We start from the raw sequence: 17967 nt of genomic DNA, 5'->3' as shown, positions 1-17967 counted from the left end.
AAGAGTTTTGACACAGAGGACAAAGACATGAGAATGAAAGAGAAGTGTCACAGGAATGAGCTCTGGATCACCGCTTTAGCTCCGAGGGAAGGGAAAAAAAGAAGCTTTAAATGACGGCCCTGTGGTGAAGGAGTGAGATCCTTCCCTCCCAGCAGGGGCCAATATTATGTCTCACTGAGCGACCTGAGAAACTCGGTGGGGGTGATGGGCCTCTGACAATGAGATCTATGACACATGCGGCGCTCTGTCCTGCAGCGCCATGGATTCTCCGGCCTGGAACTGAAAAAAGAAAGAGCCATAAGCCAAGCGGTCAGAGTGATGTCACTCTGTTACGGGAGGGTGTAGATGTGTGAGGGGGCGTGTCCTGAGATTCTGTTACACACCACGTATCGACCGGTCATGTGACCTGCTCTGACACACGCTGAATTCTTTTTTTAAATGGCGGTTTGATGAAAACGGTACAGTAAATTTCAGCAGCCCTGTGTATCCTTGGTGTTTTACGATGTTGCAAAGGCATGAATTCAAGCATGATGACGTGAGCTGTTACATACCTGGGAGAACAATGCACACACTCTTAACTCAGGAGGTCTATGACGGCGTGAAAACAGGACAAAAACACTTAGCAGGTGCTGCTAAAACTGTTTTGTTTCTATAGATTTGTCTGAATGAAAGCTCCAGTGCACGAGGCAGCGCTGAAACGGCGACCCAACACAGAGAAGGCTGCGAGGTCCCCTGTGTTTGTGTTTTGTTTTGTAAATCAATGCACTCTCGCGCATCGATTCAGAACACGATGCTCCTCAAGCATGCAGGTGTTTCATTTATGCTCCAAGGTTGCAGGCGCTTTGCTCAGGCACTCCCTTCCTAAGCAGCAACACTGTTAGCCTCTGTGATACTTTACCTCGCCCTTCAGATGTCAGATATGACTGTCACTGCAGTCAAACCTAACCTCTCAGAAAAAGAAAAAAAGGACTCTAATTCCTGCCCCTGAAATGCAATCCACTCCTTCTGCGCGTCTCTCTCGGCGCGGCGCTCTTATCAGCTCCTCCAGGGTGAGGAGCTGTCAATACAACAACCACAGAGAAAGAAAACCAGTCCTTCCTCTTGCTTCTTGTATCAACGTGGCACATCTTCACACAGTACCAGCACTGGTCAGGCGGCAATTAAAACCACCCCATCCCTCGGTGGAGGCACGCATGAACCACAGATCTATAAAGTTGATTTCTATCCGTTCACCTCTTGCAGCCTCTCATCGACACGGCAGCTCGGGAGGCGTTGGCTGTGTGCACTGCATGCTCGCTGTAATTACAATCATCTTCGCCAGAGATGCATTACATATGACAGCAAAGAATTGAGCTGTGATGGTTGTGATCCCATCACTAATGAATGAGCTGCCTGCCTAATAGCTGGAGCTGCACAGGCTGGAGATTTAGGTTATAAATACTTCTATGGAAGACATGCCGCAAACTGCAAATCATTTATTTCAGGTAAACTTTTCCAAGCTGAAAAATAAAATCACTTACTAAGATTCAGTGCAGGCATGTCTCTGCGCCGCCACTCCTTGCTGTTAACAACCCAGAAACGCACTGACTGACATTTGCTTTAGCAGGAATTAGTTTATCTGGAGTCAGCCCCACGTTCACCTTCCAGATGCTGTAAATTCTCACTAACACAGCAAATGCTGGAAATAGTCCACGACAAATTAGCTTCCACCAGCTTGGGTAACATTTGCTCTTTACTCAACTTTTTTTGGGCAAGTGGCAGCGTGGAAGTGTGGGCTTTAAAATGAACCCACACTGCTAACACTTTGCTGTACATCTACAGTATATCAGTGTATCCTCAGTAAGCCAGCGAAATCAAACAGAAGCAGCTTAAATTCACCGAATGACCTCCTGCGTTGCAGCAGAGCTGAGGAATCCTCTGACTGAACCGACTCTGTTTTGCAGAGTGTATTCAGTGTTGTTGTTACGTTCATTGTTGGTTCTTTAGATTTGTTCAGTTTTGGTGGTCTTTAGGGGGGCTTAGTTGAACCAGAAGATGTGTCATAATGAAATCACAATTAATTATTCGACCCTTTTTCCAAATGGAGCAAACACACGGACAGTCGGTGCAACCCTGCGGACACAACTGTACAGAACGGTATATCTGGGCTGACACACCAAGAGAACCAACATGTCGAGCTGGAAAGTCGATAATAATTATACTTATTCATAAAACTTGGTTGGTGACCTAAATGGGCTGATTTTCAGCTGATGTTCAGCCCATTTAGGCACATGGTTTGTTTTTACATAAACAAACCATGTGCTCAGACACATTTGCACTGGAGTCCACCTGTGGTGCGGGAGATCTTCTCTGTGAGTAAGGGAAGACCAAAGTTTGCAATCTGTGATGTATGTAAATCAAAATTAAGCCAAACAAACTTAATCTGACACTCAAACAGCATCACCCCGCTGAACAAGTCTAATGACTGAGCTGACACAGGTAAAGTGGCTAAAGTTAAAGCTAGTGGGAGCCCGCATGCTCTGCTGTGCCTCACTGGTAGCAGCTGAAAGAGTTATTTTTAAAAAGCAAAAGAAACAAAACAGTGAAACGAGTTCTGAGGAAAATCAAAGGAATGTCTGACGCAGGAGGACTTTTTCATAAACTTGATACCTGAGCCAAGAACACAGAACAGAAGTTACTTCTCAGACAGTTTGTCTCCAGAACTGTTTCATCCAGATGAAAATAAAACATTACAGCAACCTTTATGCCGTCCCCTAAGCTGGAGAAGTTTAGAAGGAAATATCTCGAGTCCATGTTTCATCATTTTTAATCCAAACAAAAGGTGAGAAATGACAAACACGGTCAGTTTTTTTTCCTACCCTGGCCAGAAATGTATTTGTCCATAACAGTCCATCAGTGTAGCACCTGAAATGGCACCAGAGTGTCATGTGTTGTGGGTGTCAGATGTGATGAATGTGACACAATGCCATGGTTTTGACTCATTTTCCTCCCGAAAATCCACCAATAAAACGTCCCCTTAATGGCTGCATTTTTGCGTTATGTGTGTGGAAGACTGCTGGGAAGGAACTATTTTCTTCTACTCCTATATAAAATATGTTTTGGTTTGTGAGTGTTACGTGCTTAATAAATCATAAAAATCATTCTGAAATAAATCTCCTTGCACCCCAGCTGTGCCTTTAAAGATTTAAAAGATTTGTATAATGGAAAACAATAAGGTTCCGAGGCTTTTTGTGCTGTCGATGCCACGCGGATATACGTCCAGGCTAATGATGGCCTCCGAGAGTGACAGAAAACTAACGAGCAGAGTGACAGAGATCCGCTTCCAGGTCAAACTTTAACGAGCCTCTCATTGAGCAAATCCTGGGTCAAGCTTTAACAAGAAGTGCTGCCAAATGGCGCAGCAAAGGACCCATCAGCGCCAGTGTCCAAAAAAACATTTATTTACAGATGTCATTACCAAGAGAGAAAGCGCGTAACTGGGCTTGTTATCGAACCCCGTGTTTGTGGTTTCATTATAAGACTTAATGAACAGAAACAGCAGCAACACGTCCACTGAAAACGGGGCAAATGCCGGAGCTGCTCCTTGCGCAAGAATCAACCAAAACCGAGGAGGTGGGGCAGTTCATGGCAAAATGCTTCAATTAATTATCGTGCTCCGCATCCTGTTCTCTATCTAATGCTTTTGTTGTCGTGTCGCATGAGAGAAACGGAGGGAGACGTCCCGAGAAAACTGTGAATAAAATTAGGCTTTAATATCAGGTTCTTAAAATAGAGATGGGAGACACAGCGAAGGAAGGCAGAAGACTGCTGGTAAATGAGCATCCGTCTCTCCTCCCCTCATGGTGCATTACAGGGTAACTTTCCCTGCTCCAAAAACCCAGAAAATGCACTTAACTTTCATTTACTGATATCCCAGCGCTCTTGCTCATTAAACATTCATGGCCACCGTCGCTGAAGCCTGTCCTTTTTTCTGTTTTCAAAAGGTGAGCCGGACATTTAATACTTAACCCACCAGAGAGGATAAATGCCGTTAGCAGTCGCTGATGAAAGAATAATGGCATCTGGAAACATTTTGCCTCGTTGCATAACGTCAAACTAACACTTAATGTAAATGGAGGCTGATTTTTGCACAGCTTATTCGTCCTCAGTGGAACCCTGTGACATCCTCCATGCTGAAATAAGCTCGAAGCTGAAATAAAAGAAATGCGACACACTTTTTCAAGGCAAAGAGAGCGTTTTTACCAGAGCAGAGTTCATTGTGTTCTGCCATCCTCACAAGGTCCGCTGATCCTCTTCCATCTACATACAGAACTGTGCAGAACCTCTGAAACATCTGTTTCCAGACTTCCTTCTGTCGTAAAATAATCTTGTAGATAACTTTCCAGGGTTCCTGCAGGCCTTTCTTTGGAGGTTTTTCTTTTCACGCTGGCTGCTTTTTCACTCGATTCTTCTTTTTTTTTCAGTCAAAACCTTGCACCTGACCGTTTTTCAGATTTTTATTTTCTTTGGTTCTATGCTAAGCCACTGAACACTGACCTATGAATCATTCAAGCGTACAAAAGGCAGCTCACTCCAGTTTGACAGACATAAAACAGTCTTTTTGTACCAGCAAGGTGGTTCCTAAAGAGCCACTGGCTGAAAACTCGGCATATCCCAGCGTGCTGTGCTCAGAATGTGAGGGTAGCGTCAGGTCTAAAAAACTACCGACAGCAGACAAAGAGCATCTGAAAGTGATGTCCTTAAGAAATACATCACAGACCTGACCTGAGGGATGCATCTGGACCTTTCTGAAGGAAGGGGAACGGGTAGAAAAGGCTGATCTATGCCAAATGACACAAAAAGTGGACTGAAAATCAGTGTCTTATGGAGGGATGAATCCTCCCCAGAGCCCAGACCTCAACAGTACTGAAGCAGAGTGGGATCATCTGACAGAGAACGGAACAAAAGGCAAAAGAAGAGCTTTGGGATGAATGTCCTTCAAGGAGCCTGGAGAACTATTCCTGAAGACTGCTTAAATAAGTGACAGAAAGCTTGTCTCAGACGGATCAGGCTGTGTTGAGAAAAAAGGGCTCAGACCAAATATCGACTTTTTCAGCTCATTAAAACTGTATGAACTTTTGCTTCATACACTGTATTTCCACTTCATTTGCACATGTTTCAATAACTCTGCATCTATTTCCAATTTTTATGGTAATGTATAAAGAAACTCGAGGCGGCTCAAGACTTTTGCACAGCTCAGTAGAAATCCTTCTATCAGCAGCCAAAGGGCATGAATCCATTTTGAGTTGCAACAAACATTTAGTGCAGTGCACAGTTTGCAACATTCACAGGGAGGGAAAATGATTTCCAGCATGGCCAGGGTAGCTGCGAGCCCTCAGACTGTGATAAAAGTATTTTAGGCTCTGGTGAGCATTTGATATCTCATGCCAAGGATTAGCTTCACAGAAGTAATGAAGAGGACCGTATATAGAGTTGGCACATTAATGCTCTCAAGATCAGAGGATTCGAGGGATGGAGAGCTTGCTAAACTTTACAAATCCTGCTAGCAGCAACTGCAACAGCACAAATAAGGTTATGATCTGCAACCTTGGATGTTTATATCATGTCACACTGACATTTGAGCGCGGCTCCACAGCATAATATTGCAGCTAACACATTATTTACAGTGTGGCTGAGTTACACCATCTGTTTATAAAGCAACAGGCTCAGGCAGATGCTCTGCCAGCAAACAGGCACAAGGTCCCCGGGCTTATCTCGGCAGAGGTGTGCTGCTGCTCCTCGGCACCAGCGAGGTGGAACGATAAACATAATTAAATTGAGTTGGATTACACAAAATGGATCGGATCAGTTGGGAAGGCGGAGAAGCTAATCCAGTGCAATCCTCTCTATAGAGGTGCCAACCACACAAAACAACATAAATAAAGAAGAGGGGGAGGGAGGCGGAGGCTGTCACGAGGAGATCGAGGCGAGGCGGGGACACAAAAAGGACCCCTTCATAAAAAAAAACAGCTCCAAAGTCTAATATCAGCTCTAATAGTGCAGTTTAGTGCAGGAAATAAGAGACTGAGCTGGAAGCACATCTGTTTTTCCACTGATTCGCAAACAGAAATAAATCCAAATGAAAAGATGACACTGTAGGTGGACGGCTCACAGGGATGGTCTGGAAAGGTTCAATAATGTCAAAAATCAATAAGCAATTCATTTCCCTGTCGTGATTTTTCTTTTTTTTGGGAGGAAATTGAATTCATTTCCCAGTATATCGTGAACACAATGTGCCACTCTTTCCATTTCCTGTCGTTCATCATTCATTAACACGTCAACAGCAGCCCTCCTATGACCGCTTCTTATTTTCTTCTTATTTCAGCTCCTGCTCCCCTCCTCCATCACATTTTATTTTCCGCCCCCATCCTCAGACTGCATTTTCCCTTTTGTAACTGACTTTCATACAATCCCTTTACAAATACCCTTTCCCCGGGGAAGGGCACTCTTACTTTCTCCACAGCTCCTGCCAAACCACTCCTACCCTTCTTTTCTTTCAAATCCCCGTCTCCCTTTGTCTCCCAGATGCTGCACACAGTATGATACAGACGTGACTTTCTACCACTTTTCCAACTAATCCGGTGTAATCCTTGTCTGTCTGCGTTATGTCTTGGGCAGCATTGCAGAATGCGTTGTCATCATCGAGTAAAATGATGATTAACGGACGCAGGAAAGACAGAATTGAGGCTGAACTATTGAGGTTAGGACGTGAGCTCCACTCAGTATCTGTCCTGCAAAAAAAGATCGATCTGAACAACAAGTTTGAAGAAAGTCGGTATTCTTGGTTTGATGTCAGTGTCATTCATGTTTATTTGGGCGAAGACTTGCAGCATTTGAGCATTTTAAAGAAAAAGAAAGGATTTGATGTATTAGCATGAGGATCTTAGCATCTGCATGCACACTAAATGATCTCCTTACCAGAGAGGTGGAATATGAGCTTTCGGCATCCTCCTGCCTTAACAAGTGCAGTTTGCATTATTAAAGCTGCACTGGCTGGACGCTTTAATTGAGTCTCTTCTTGGACAGACGTCCTTGCAGACTGCTCGAGGCACGCCCTCGGCAATGTAAGCGTACAGGTGGAGGAGGAGGAAATGCCCATCTTTGTGGCATTTGAAATATGAATGCAGCATTTATGCTGGGGCTGCATGTCCAACATGAAAACTTGACAGTTTCGACATTCAATCAGCCGGCGGAGCCCAGGGCAAAGCTAACCACCCGGTGCAGACTGGATGCAGCATGATACGGTGATGGGGTTGCAAGGAAAGACCAGTGAGCCAGGGAGGAGCATGCAAGTATAAAGTTGTGTTTTGGGGTTGGTGCTCATGCTGTGATTCTACCAAAGTTATAACTGACTTTTTGTAGCATTCACACGACAAAAAAGGATCACATGACGTGTCCTGCATCAGTATTTTATACTGCCTTAGCACAAAAAGAACTGCGTTTAAATATGTTTAACATGAACCGTTCAGAAACAGTCGTGTGTCCTTGTTTCCCAAATGTAAAACAAACCAAAAAAAATCTTAATCGGTCCCAGCTTTTTCATGCTAATTTTTACCATTAAGCAGTTTTTCCTAAACCTCACACACACCTGAGAATCACTGGTGTTTCACACCAACCGTTTGAACTGCCTACAGCAAATACAGGGACAATTTGCATTCTTATTTCTGTACGTGACATTAATTTAAACTGCTTTAAATTAGTCCTTTTTTCCCTGCTGGTTACTTTACCATAGTCACTCACTTTGATTGTCTTTTCTTTGTAGCTGATCCGGCGCGATGGCTACGATGGATTTATCAAGAGTTATTACCTCAGAACAATTACCTGTTCGAATTTGAACTAACCAAGGCAGAACCAGACACAAACAGTGGATGAAAATGTTATTTCAGGATATTTCTTTACAAGCTCCAAAGTAAGGTTGCTCTCGAGTTTAACACCACCTTAGAACTCTTATTTTTACTCCCTTGATTTCATTCATTTCCTGTTTCTTTATAGTTTCTGTAGCTGTTGCACTCACTTTTGGGTTTCACTGGCTGTTTTGCTAGATTTAGACTCAACGCTTTCCTATTTAGGCTTAGGAACCTACAACACTCAGCTAGGATTAGGAGAAGGTGTTCACTAGCTTGGAAATTGTGCTTTACCTCAAGGACAAGAACTGCAGATACACAGGGACTGTTAGGGACAACAGAAGAGGCAAAACTCCACTCAAGTCCATCAAGGAGATGGACAGGAAGAGTGTCCCTCAAGACACATGTGACCACATCACTAGTGGTGATGGGATCTTGGCCCTCAGGCGGAAGGACACCAAGATTGTCACTCTGTTGTCAACAGACGTGTCATGTCCTCAGTCTACCGAACTGCAGTGACACCAAGATGAAGGAGCAAGTAAGCTGCCCTGCTCTCATCAAAAGCTATAATGCCAACATGGGGGGGTACTGACAAGAGTGGCATGCTGCTCCACCTTTACCGTACCCCAGTGAAATCCAAAAGGTTTGTTTGCATCTGCGGTCGATGTCAGCCTCACAAATGCCTGGGTCATCTACAGGCGGTACAGCCTGAGGAACTGAGGATCCAGGTGTTCAGGGGTGCCAGCAGCCAGAAGCCAGTTCGTCTCACCTCTGAAGGAGCTCAGCACTGCCAGGCAACCCAAGCACCCCCTGCTGATGTCCAGGGACAGTGTGAATAAATGAATTTCCGTTTAAATTAATGTGTTTTTCCTCATGTCTGTGTCATATGTAGATCTGTTATCTGAAACCGGCAAGAAACCATAAATGGTCATTTCATTTATCTTGATTTTCAACATAAAAAGGAGAAATCTTGAAAAAAATCAGAAAAGTCAAACATGTCTTGTATCACAGTCTTATAATGTCGTCCAACACTACACTAAAGTTGAGATTTTAAAATTCAAAGTATTTCAATGAGTGCCCTTTAATCAGGTTATCTGTTTAATGTATAAATGATCAAATACAAGATGAACTGACATGAAATTATTACTTTTTAAGTAAAGTCAAACCGATTTTTTTTCATAACTATAATCTTATTGATATTTTCCTGCATCTAATTTATGTACAAGGGAAAAAAAAAGTGAAATCATCTCTTTTTTTAGTGAAGAAATGCATCTAAATGAAGCTACAAGCCATTGTTTTTCTTCCAGCCATTTAATAACATGTTTAAACGCTTGTCACTGATAACTAGTGAGCTTGTTTGTTTACATGTCAACATTGAGTAGATACTCCAGGTTTGACATTTCCGCTGTATCGAAACCTCTTGTGTGGAGGAGTTGAGTGAGTCAACTCAGAGTATCGTCAGCTCATTACTGCTGCCATAATGAGTGAGAACATGTGCCGCAAATTAGCAGTGAAATCAAAGAGGCCGGGCGACTCTTCCCATCTGCAAACAAGACGCTGTCAGGTATTCTAGCCGGGGCCTTGCCTGCATTAGTCTTGCCCTACTTTTCACCCCTGGATTCCGCCAAGAGCTGCAGAGCTGTGCAAACACCGCTCAGCCACACCACCACCCAGCAGCTACTCCTCTGAAGGGCGAAGCATGTTTCTGGAGCTGCTCTGCCTGCATTCTTAAAGTTCACTTGCGAGTTCACTGCGTCTGCGGGTCGCATCAGCGCTCAGGCCTCGGCCGCAGATGTGTTCGGCGCTGTGGCTGAGCTTTAACCTCCAGCTCGCTGTGAGGCTCAGCGTGTCGGCCCGGCCGCAGATCATTACCGCTATGAAGCACTGTTTGCCCAACAAAACGATCTCTCTGCCTTTGATCCAATGCTAAGGCCTCTTTATGTGTACTTCTGGACCGTAGCCTATAACCCAGGAGCTGCTCTCATTAGAGGCAAGAGAAGCTTAAAATACCCCTCTGTTCTGATGTTGAGATGGAAATGTATGAATAACCGATGGGGCGTCACGTCTGAAATAAGCTTGATTTCCCACCTGCACAGGTTGTGCAGATAATGTACCTTTTTTGTTGTTATTTCTGTTGTTTTCTTCTCTGCGGGCACAATAGCTGAGACTGTTAATGTAATGCAAACACTGTACAGGGCTCCTGCTGCGGAACACCCAATTAAAAAATACGAGATGTGAAGCTTATGTGCACAAAATAAGTTATAATGTCCAAACTGGGCCAGAGGTCCTGAAACATTCAGAGCGGGCTGCGCGCTGCTCTGCATCCACATCCTGAACAAACAGAATAAATCTGGCGCTGGGAGAAGCTTCGCTTTTTTTTAAAACCTGTCCTTTGCACACAAACAAGATTGAGCTTTTGAGCAAATTCTTTTTTTATGGACCTTAATTATGACACATAATAGCGTGACGTAAGCAGCCACCGACAATCTAAAGCTGCGTCACTCTCTTTTATAACGGAGACATAATGAGAAGGAACCTCAGGTAAACGTCACAATGTAAAACTTACAGCACTTTCATGTTTCCTTTCGTCTCACTTCTACACACCTTAGTACGCATTTGCGATATTTGTGACTTGATAACTCTGGGGTTGAGATTCTTACTAGAAACTCCTTGAATTATTTTAGGATGTTTATTAGTGTGGGTGGTTGGCCTCTCACCACAGAGTCTATCAGCCCAGGATCACAACATCTATTTCAAACATTTTCCCTTTTGAGACGCCTCTCCTCAGACGGGAGACAAACGCCTCCTGGATAACGTTGAATATCGTTTTAAATGAGGCGTCGTTGGATTTTACTGCTTGTGTTTGTTTCCCTCAAACACAAATTGTAAAAAGAAGAACTGATGAAGACAGCTTGCTAAAGAAAAGAAAGAAAACTAACAGGAGAAAGTGTTTCATCAAACTGACTCAAAAATATCTTGAATTCCGGTAAAATCTTAAACTGCTTGGTGGATTTCAGACACTGAATAATGACTTTTTTTGTCTTCGACATTGCTCGGGAGATGATTGCATTTTAAAAGTTTAACTTCCCGCCCTGTTTTAATTCCATGAATAAAAGAAAACAAGTTTGAATTGTCTAATATCACAAATGTATGTTACTGACATCTAATGTTATGCAACGTGAGGTGTGTTTCCATCACTGCTCTCAGGCAGAAACTTTTCAATGCTGTTGGGTAACCATAACCATATCTGTCTTTAGGCTTCTCAAATATCCGATAAACGGCACTAACAAGCTGCTAACGGCCTGTGTAATATCACGCCTTCTCACTTGTTTCTCGCTAGTTTCCACAAAGTGCTTTACAATGACTTTCTCTATGAGTTCCAATTAAATGACAGACCAAATGTAAATGAATGTTTCCAAATGATGGTTGAAAATCATTCCTGTGAAGTAAACCTGCCTGAGACATTGAAGTTTGCGCATATGTGCGGGGAAAAAAAGAAGAAAACAGAAGTTTGTAGTGTGAATCCTGGCTGTCTTTGTGCCTCATACTGACTGAGTGCGGCAGCTCCTGAAACTGAAGAAGGTTTAGTAGACGACTCAGATGGATTATACTTAATGATGATGTGGAAACATAAGGAAACCCTTTCACACTTATAAAGAATGTATGAGACATTCATTCGCTTTACTCTTATTTAAGTTCAACTTCACTTCAAGGGCCAGTCAGAAGCAGTCTGACCTAACAGTTTCATTTTGTTGTTGTGTTGTTCCTTACTGAGTGAAATGACCATAACTATCTAAGTTAAAGCCATGATGAGAGCTGGTAGAGTTTTTTAAAACTCTAAGGGAAAAAAAGAGCTTTCAGTGCCTCACTCGATTATTTCCCCAAGTCATACTGACTGTGATTCATGACAGAGATCAGGTCAGGTTTCACCAGGTTTTTATACAGCGTTTTCTTTTTAAATGACCAACGTTGATAATAATGTTCTATTTTACATATGGTTGTAGTTATACATATATATATATATATATATATATATATATATATATATATATAACTACAACCATATGTAAAATAGTAAAACAACCATAAACTCTGGAACCATTTATTAACTGGAACCATTTATTAAATCTGTGTCTGTAATTTGAGTCTATATTCTTAACTTTTTTGTATTTTTTCAAATAGCAGCGAAGGCAACGATATATATTTTTCAGATGTTTTACATGTAAATCCATCTGGAACTCAAAAACACATTATCAGACAAGATCACATTTAGAGAATCAGCGACTGTTGGTTCACATGTAGACTTGACAGCTGTTATCTAAGCTGCTATTTCTGGCTCCTTGTGCGGATTTGTGAATTTCCGTTGTAGTGAAATGCCTTGTATAAGAGCTGAGACAGTAGGAGAGACAGAAACAGGAAAGACAAGTTTCCATTGACTAGTCCGAGGTGAATAAACTGGGCTGTGTAGCGTCACCAGTGGATAACAGTATAGGCTACATTGCTAGTTTTTGTAATTCAGTAGAAGAAGTAGTTGCGATACCCGGAAAACAAGTCTTTAGGAAGGAAAAACAACTGCAGAGGACATCCACAGGAAGGAAATGGAGAGCTTTTCTTTGGAAATTACTTTCATCTCTGGGAATATCTGGAATATTGCATCATGTCTGGGAAGATGCAACAAGAAATTGTTGTTTAACGACTCAGACCAGAAACAGCAGGAGGCACATCGGTTTCATCTTTCCCAGGTTAGATGCAGTCTGCAAAGTTGTTTCCATTCTTACAAATCAAGTCTTTCTTGAAACATATAAACTTTTTTTAATGGTTTTCATTTTCCTTTTTTGTTTCTCATTTTCCAGAAACGAAGATGGGAACCCTACTGCTGGCTGACAATATGTAGAATGCGAATACGTTTGCGTTCTATAGTACCATTACCAGCATCATCATCGTAAATGTTCATTAAAAACACCAGTATACACTATGTACCACCGTTCAGTTTGAGAGTACCAGCATTGCCCTTACCTATCATACAATGACTGTATGTTTGGCTTCCAGGAAGCGGGTGACCTACAGCTGTCTGACGACCTCCTGTCACGATACACACACACACACACACACTCACACACACACACACCGTGCATGCAAGGCCTGCTGTGAAGACTCAAACCCAAACTCCTATTTAACAAAGTCAGCAAACGTCCTCCCGTTCAGTTTTTCCACGCGTTACATCTCAGTCATGCCTTGCAAACATGGCCTTTTAGTTTTCTCCCTTTGTGTCGGTGAAGAGAACAGCTGCCTTGTTCCTGAGAGGAAAAAGCCCTGCAGTTGGTCAGATCAGCTATTGTTCAGGTATGGTTTATGGTTGGAGATAAAAGCAGAATACAAATAATAAAGGAAAATGGAAAGTGTTGTTGTAAAAACTGCTTTCAGTTTCATGCTAGCACAACAGTTCAGTCCACAGAGAAAATAATTGTTATTTGCAGGCCTCTGTGGAGGCGAGAGCTAATTTAAAGTAAAAGACAGATGCACCTCATACCACAAAGGCTTTTTTTCATACCTGAAAGCCACTCATTAGTATGCTGCTGAGGATTTTTCATTCCATGTAGACTGCTGGTCTCTTACTTTGGCTTAAGATTCTCTTCCGGCTCCATGTGCCTGCTGCTAGCCGTATGAGGCTTGTCACAGAGCAGAGATATTGGTGCATGTGGGAGAAGAGCTCTGCGAATGGCCCAAACTTATCAAAGTGGCTGTCCCCGAGCTTTCAACACAGTAACACCCCCCTCTTTCCTCCTTCAACCCTTCTAATTTTTTACTGAATGGAAGTCTCTCCAGACCTGGGGTAATCTCACATTTGCTTATTTGCACACAGTAACTCTAGGAACTCCGGCTTCTGTTCCTTGCATCCCCTGCCAATTGCATAATCAAGTCCAGAACTCATCAGCAAGATGGCAGAAGAAGAGCTCCAATAAGCTGCATCGTGTTCCATCTGCTGTGTAAGAGAGCGATAACAGTATTTACAGTTTTGGAGTCGTGGCAGAGTGTTTTGGCCAAATTTTGTGCGTGCGGCGGAGTTCTGCTCGCTCTATAAAATGTTACGGATTCACTTTGTGGCGGCACTGTCCAACTGCAATCCTTGCCACCAGTGGGAACGTAATAAATTAACGATATTGGGAAGGTTATAAGAGGAATGGTATTAGGACAAGACTATCAGTGCAGGCGAACATTTACTGCACGGTTTCTTTGTCCAACAGTTGCAGCCGTGTGGAAAAACTCTGTCCAGAGAGTGTGCAGCTGGCTTCCAGCTGGCATTCGGCCTCCACCGCTCTCTATCAATGAGGAGAACGCGTGCTCCTGAATATGAAAAAGAAATCTTAACCCAGATCTGAATAATGATGCGGCTGATCAAGGAAAGTGCTGAGTGATATCCGGTGTCATCTCCTTCTGAGAGTGGAATTAATTCACCTCGCTGTACGTGAATCAGCTCTCTGAGAGACGCATTAACCCAAGTGTGCACGCCGGAGCGAGACTCCAGTCCGAGACTGATATCGACAGAGTCATTACATCTGTTATTCCAACACACGCTGACTGAATAGAAGTTATTCTAGAAGTCTGGAGCTGATTCATTTCATGCTTTAATGTATATGATTTTTATTCTGGTGTTTTTTCATTTCTCTCTGGTATGAATGTGTTTGCTTTGGATGTTTGTTCTTTATCTTTTATACAGTACTGTGAGCCACCCCTCGTTTCTTTATGTTTTGCTTCCAAGCAGCCAGACTTTACTTCACTCTTTAATCTTTCAAACAGGTCTTGATCATTAGTTCTCCAGGCTTTTTGAAGGTCTTTCCATTCTTTTTCTCTTTGGACATTGGCTGCTTTTTCACTCATTTTCAGCCCAGTCCTTGTACTTGACGATTTTCAGAGGAACGTGCTTTTGTATGTTTGTTTATCCTATAAATTATTCAAGCACTAAAAAAAGCACTTAACTCAAGGGATGAACTGGGGTTGTGTGAAGAATGATAGCTTTAGGCCCTTTGTAAGTAGCAGCCTTTTGAGAAGACACATGATTTGTTCCCATTTCTTTGTTTGCATGTATAAAAATGCCAAAGATATCAGTTTAAAAGACCCAAAATGGTAATTCCCAAAGAGCTATTAGGTGAAAACTTGGCAGATATGAGCATGGTGTGCAGTGTGTCCTTTAAAATATTTGAGGAAAATGGAGGAGTGGGGGATGAAATAGGAACAACATCCGGCAAAGACCTGACACAGGACACGAGAGACGAATCTGGACCATCAGCCGATCCATCTACTGTTCACTGAGGCCTCACCAGAAATGGTCTGGCTGTTAAGAAGCCATTCTTATGGAAGGGAAATGGGGAGAAAAGGCTGAGCTATGCCAAATGACACAAGAAGTGACTGAAAATCAGTGCCAACAGGTCTTATGGAGGGATGAATCCTCCCCAGAGCCCGGACCTCAACATTACTGAAGCAGTGTGGGATCATCTGACAGAGAACGGAACAAAAGGCAGCCAACATCCAAAGAAGAGCTTTGGAATGTCCTTCAAGAAGCCTGGAGAACTATTCCTGTAGACTATTTAAAGAAATGACAGAAAGCTCGTCTAAGAGGGTTCAGGCTGTGTTGAAGAATAAAGGAGCTCAAACCAAATACTGACTTTAAAGATTGTTAGAATTGCACAAAAAAACAGCAGTTTTTACCTTTATAGACAGTATTTTCTTTCATGCTTGTTCATGTTTCGTGTCAACTGGTTTCCTGCATATATAGAGAAAAACTAGGGGTGGCTGAAGACTTTTGCACAGTACAGAAACCTGACCTGGTGATTTTCCTGGTAAAACAAAAGAAGAAAAAGTGAGGACACACTGAGTGACAGTGAAAGGTGGAATCAGTGGATCTTCAATATTTCATTCTCTCCACCACGGCAAAAGCTTGTGCCACATTTTCAAAGCAGTGATATTTTTAGGATTTTTATCAGCAGACTATCTGACGACGCAGGAGTGCCAAAATCTTTCATGCAAGAATCTCCAAACAGTTACAAAATGCTCCACAAAACTGAGTTCAATACGACTAAATCTGATTCTACGGCTATGGCTTTTTGTAATAATCTTATACAGTAGCGCTGAAATGAAAACGACTCAGCTGAAGTGTATCAGCTCTGTGTGTTGGTATTAGCTGCTTTTGTCTTCGTAGTATATCTCATGTTGAATACTCTTCTGTTTTGGACTGTTACTTATCAGCTTGAAACTGGAACTTTATGGGTGTTTTTCTGACATTTCATGCAGCAGTTTGATCAATTAACTGACCAGATATTGAGCAGAATGATACAAATTATAATTAGCTGCAGATCTGAGGTGACGCCATACCCATACAGAGGGGCCCAAAGGGTGAGAGCCTGCACGGATAGCTCATTCTGTTTGTGACAACATTAAAATGAATTCATGCCTCACTTTGTCTTTGGAACCCTTTTATAGACCCCTTGAGGTCCCTCAGTGTGAGAACTCAAAGAGACAATGCTGTCAGAATAATAACAGCAGCAGGAGCTGCACACAGGGATTCAACAGACTTAATTACGGTGCATCAACACCACTTACAGACTAGTACTCCTTGTCTGATACTTTTAAAGCCAATGACAATCCGGACTCTCGACCAAAGCCAACGAGTGGTCCTTGAAGGATGCACTTGGATGCTGGAGCAGTGCCCTTCCGACATGAGAGGGCTCCACAAGGCCGGCTCTCAAGAAGTGTTTGCAAAAAACCTCCACGGCTTCAGAGGAGAGGGCTGTGCGGTGGATTCATCAAAGCGTCTGCAAGTGCGGCCACTGCTGCTCCACCTCTCCAAAAAAATCCCTCTCAGTCGTGTCTGCTTCTTCAAAGTGGGGGACACGTGTGCATTTCAATGAGAGTGGGACTATTTCAAACACGCAGCTTCCACATGTCTGCACGGGATGGAGGAGACACTGAGATGTCAAGTGGCTTGGAGTATTTAGCCTCCTTTCAGACGCTGGAGGCTGTGATTCCATACTACATGTTAACAAATGGGACGATTTCATGTTCAGATATTCAATTAGTCAAAACTTGCACTTTAATAACAACCTAAATAGGAGGTACCATCGGTGAGAAATTCATTCAATCTTAAGGAATCACTAATTTGAGTCGAAAGTAATTAACCTGTGGGCTGAAGGTGAGGTCCACAAATCATCCATGACACTTGTAAAACCTCGCTATTTAAATGTGACCACATTGTGAGTACACCCTCCAACCTCTTATTTATGCGTGGAAGTATAACCCCCACCCCTCACCAATCAACCGTTAAACCTCAGCACAGTGATGGAGACTGAACTGTTTACCTATTCAACCACGGACATTTACCTTGATCCAGTAGCCGCATGGAATGCAGAAAAGACGGGTCCAGCGTGTCCTTCTCTGCCATGAGCTCCGGCAAATACTTCTCGCTCTCCATCTCTTCCGAGGCTTCAGGCTCCGAGTGGGCGACTCTTCAGGCAAACACGAAAACAAAACTTGCTCGACGTCCAGAGGGCTCCAAGTTCGAGTATTTCTGCGTAGCAAAACCGCGGGCAATAATGTCATTCGTGCTTGCACTAGAACAGCATTTCTCAGTCCTCTCACAGGACCCACACTCGCGCGCGCGTACAGTGAGCGTATGGATACGAGCAGCAGGTTTTATCCCATGGAAGTCTCGCTCAGTCCGCACAGCCGACAGCCGCAGCGCATCACAGCCGGGGAGCTCCTCTCCTCACTGGGTCGGCAGACTCTTTGAAGCTCGCTCTGTTGTATCCACAGCTGAAGTGAGGCAGAGGCGGCTATTGGTCGCAGCGCGAGACGCGCAGCCGGTGGAAGGGGCGGAGCCACACACGGGAGCTGTCCGCGGTGCTGGTTCCCTATTAACATCTCATTGTCGTAAAAGTAGAGCTGCAGGGGAGGAAGTTCAGAGACGCCCAACTAGGACAATAAAGTAAATGAAGCCGGGCTAAAACAGCATGTTTGCTTTGGTGCAATGTTTAATTAATAGACGCGTTCTAGAGCAGACCATCTAACTTTCTTTTTGTAGATTCCCATT

The 17967-nt window shown here is 43.2% G+C and overlaps 1 protein-coding gene across 3 annotated transcripts in view; it reads right to left on the bottom strand.

Moving 5' to 3' along the window:
* khdrbs3 (KH domain containing, RNA binding, signal transduction associated 3) overlaps positions 1-17679 on the bottom strand; it is a 108766-nt gene extending 91087 nt beyond the window's left edge. For all 3 annotated transcript variants that reach the window (XR_011908358.1, XM_072369880.1, XM_072369879.1), the window contains exon 1: positions 17259-17679. Coding sequence is in view for 2 of the 3 variants with exons in the window: in XM_072369880.1 (XP_072225981.1) it covers positions 17259-17349 (91 nt within the window). In the remaining variant the exon portion in view is untranslated. The remainder of the gene's footprint in view (positions 1-17258) is intronic.
* Positions 17680-17967: the final 288 nt, after the last annotated feature.

The sequence above is a fragment of the Leuresthes tenuis genome, unplaced genomic scaffold (assembly GCF_036924035.1).
Source record: "Leuresthes tenuis unplaced genomic scaffold, fLeuTen1.0.hap1 SCAF_18, whole genome shotgun sequence".
Lineage (NCBI taxonomy): Eukaryota > Metazoa > Chordata > Actinopteri > Atheriniformes > Atherinopsidae > Leuresthes > Leuresthes tenuis.
The sequence above is the reverse complement of the archived record's forward strand: the minus strand, read 5'-3'. Positions and strand labels throughout refer to the sequence as shown.